We start from the raw sequence: 469 nt of genomic DNA, 5'->3' as shown, positions 1-469 counted from the left end.
GCCGAGTGCAGGTGCGAGGTGACACAGAGCGGGCAGACGCAGAAGGCGCCGCTCTTGCGCGCGGGGCAGCCGGGCCCGGCCACTGACATGACCAGCGGCGAGGGCACGCCGAGGGGCAGCAGGAAGTCCTGGCCCGGGCCCGGCTCGGGCAGAGCGGGCGCCGGCCTCGACGAGTCCTTGATGATCAAGGAGTCCACATAGAAGGAGCGGGACATGGCGCGGCCGGGCCGGGCCGGCCGGGCTCCCGGCGGAGGAAGGTGCTGATGTCGGCGAGCCCGAACAAAAGGGTCCCCGGAGAGGGCTGGGCTTCAAGTCCCCCGCCTGGCTCCCCGGCGCCGGCGTTTTATAGCCACTATTTAACACGTGATTCCCGCGGGCCGCGCCGCTCCGCGGCTGCCCCCGGCTCCGGGATAGGCTGCCCGAGGGGGGCAGGGCAAACCCCGGGGGGCGCGGGGTGCGGCCGGGCCGG

General features: G+C 74.0%; 1 protein-coding gene across 1 annotated transcript in view; it reads right to left on the bottom strand.

Moving 5' to 3' along the window:
* GSX2 (GS homeobox 2) overlaps positions 1 to 292 on the bottom strand; it is a 2,382-nt gene extending 2,090 nt beyond the window's left edge. The window contains exon 1 of the mRNA XM_019525863.1: positions 3 to 292. Within this exon, the coding sequence (XP_019381408.1) occupies positions 3 to 215 (213 nt within the window). The 5' untranslated portion in view covers positions 216 to 292. The remainder of the gene's footprint in view (positions 1 to 2) is intronic.
* Positions 293 to 469: the final 177 nt, after the last annotated feature.

The sequence above is a fragment of the Gavialis gangeticus genome, unplaced genomic scaffold (genome assembly GCF_001723915.1).
Source record: "Gavialis gangeticus isolate Ggan-Ray unplaced genomic scaffold, GavGan_comp1, whole genome shotgun sequence".
NCBI classification, from domain to species: domain Eukaryota; kingdom Metazoa; phylum Chordata; order Crocodylia; family Gavialidae; genus Gavialis; species Gavialis gangeticus.
The sequence above is the reverse complement of the archived record's forward strand: the minus strand, read 5'-3'. Positions and strand labels throughout refer to the sequence as shown.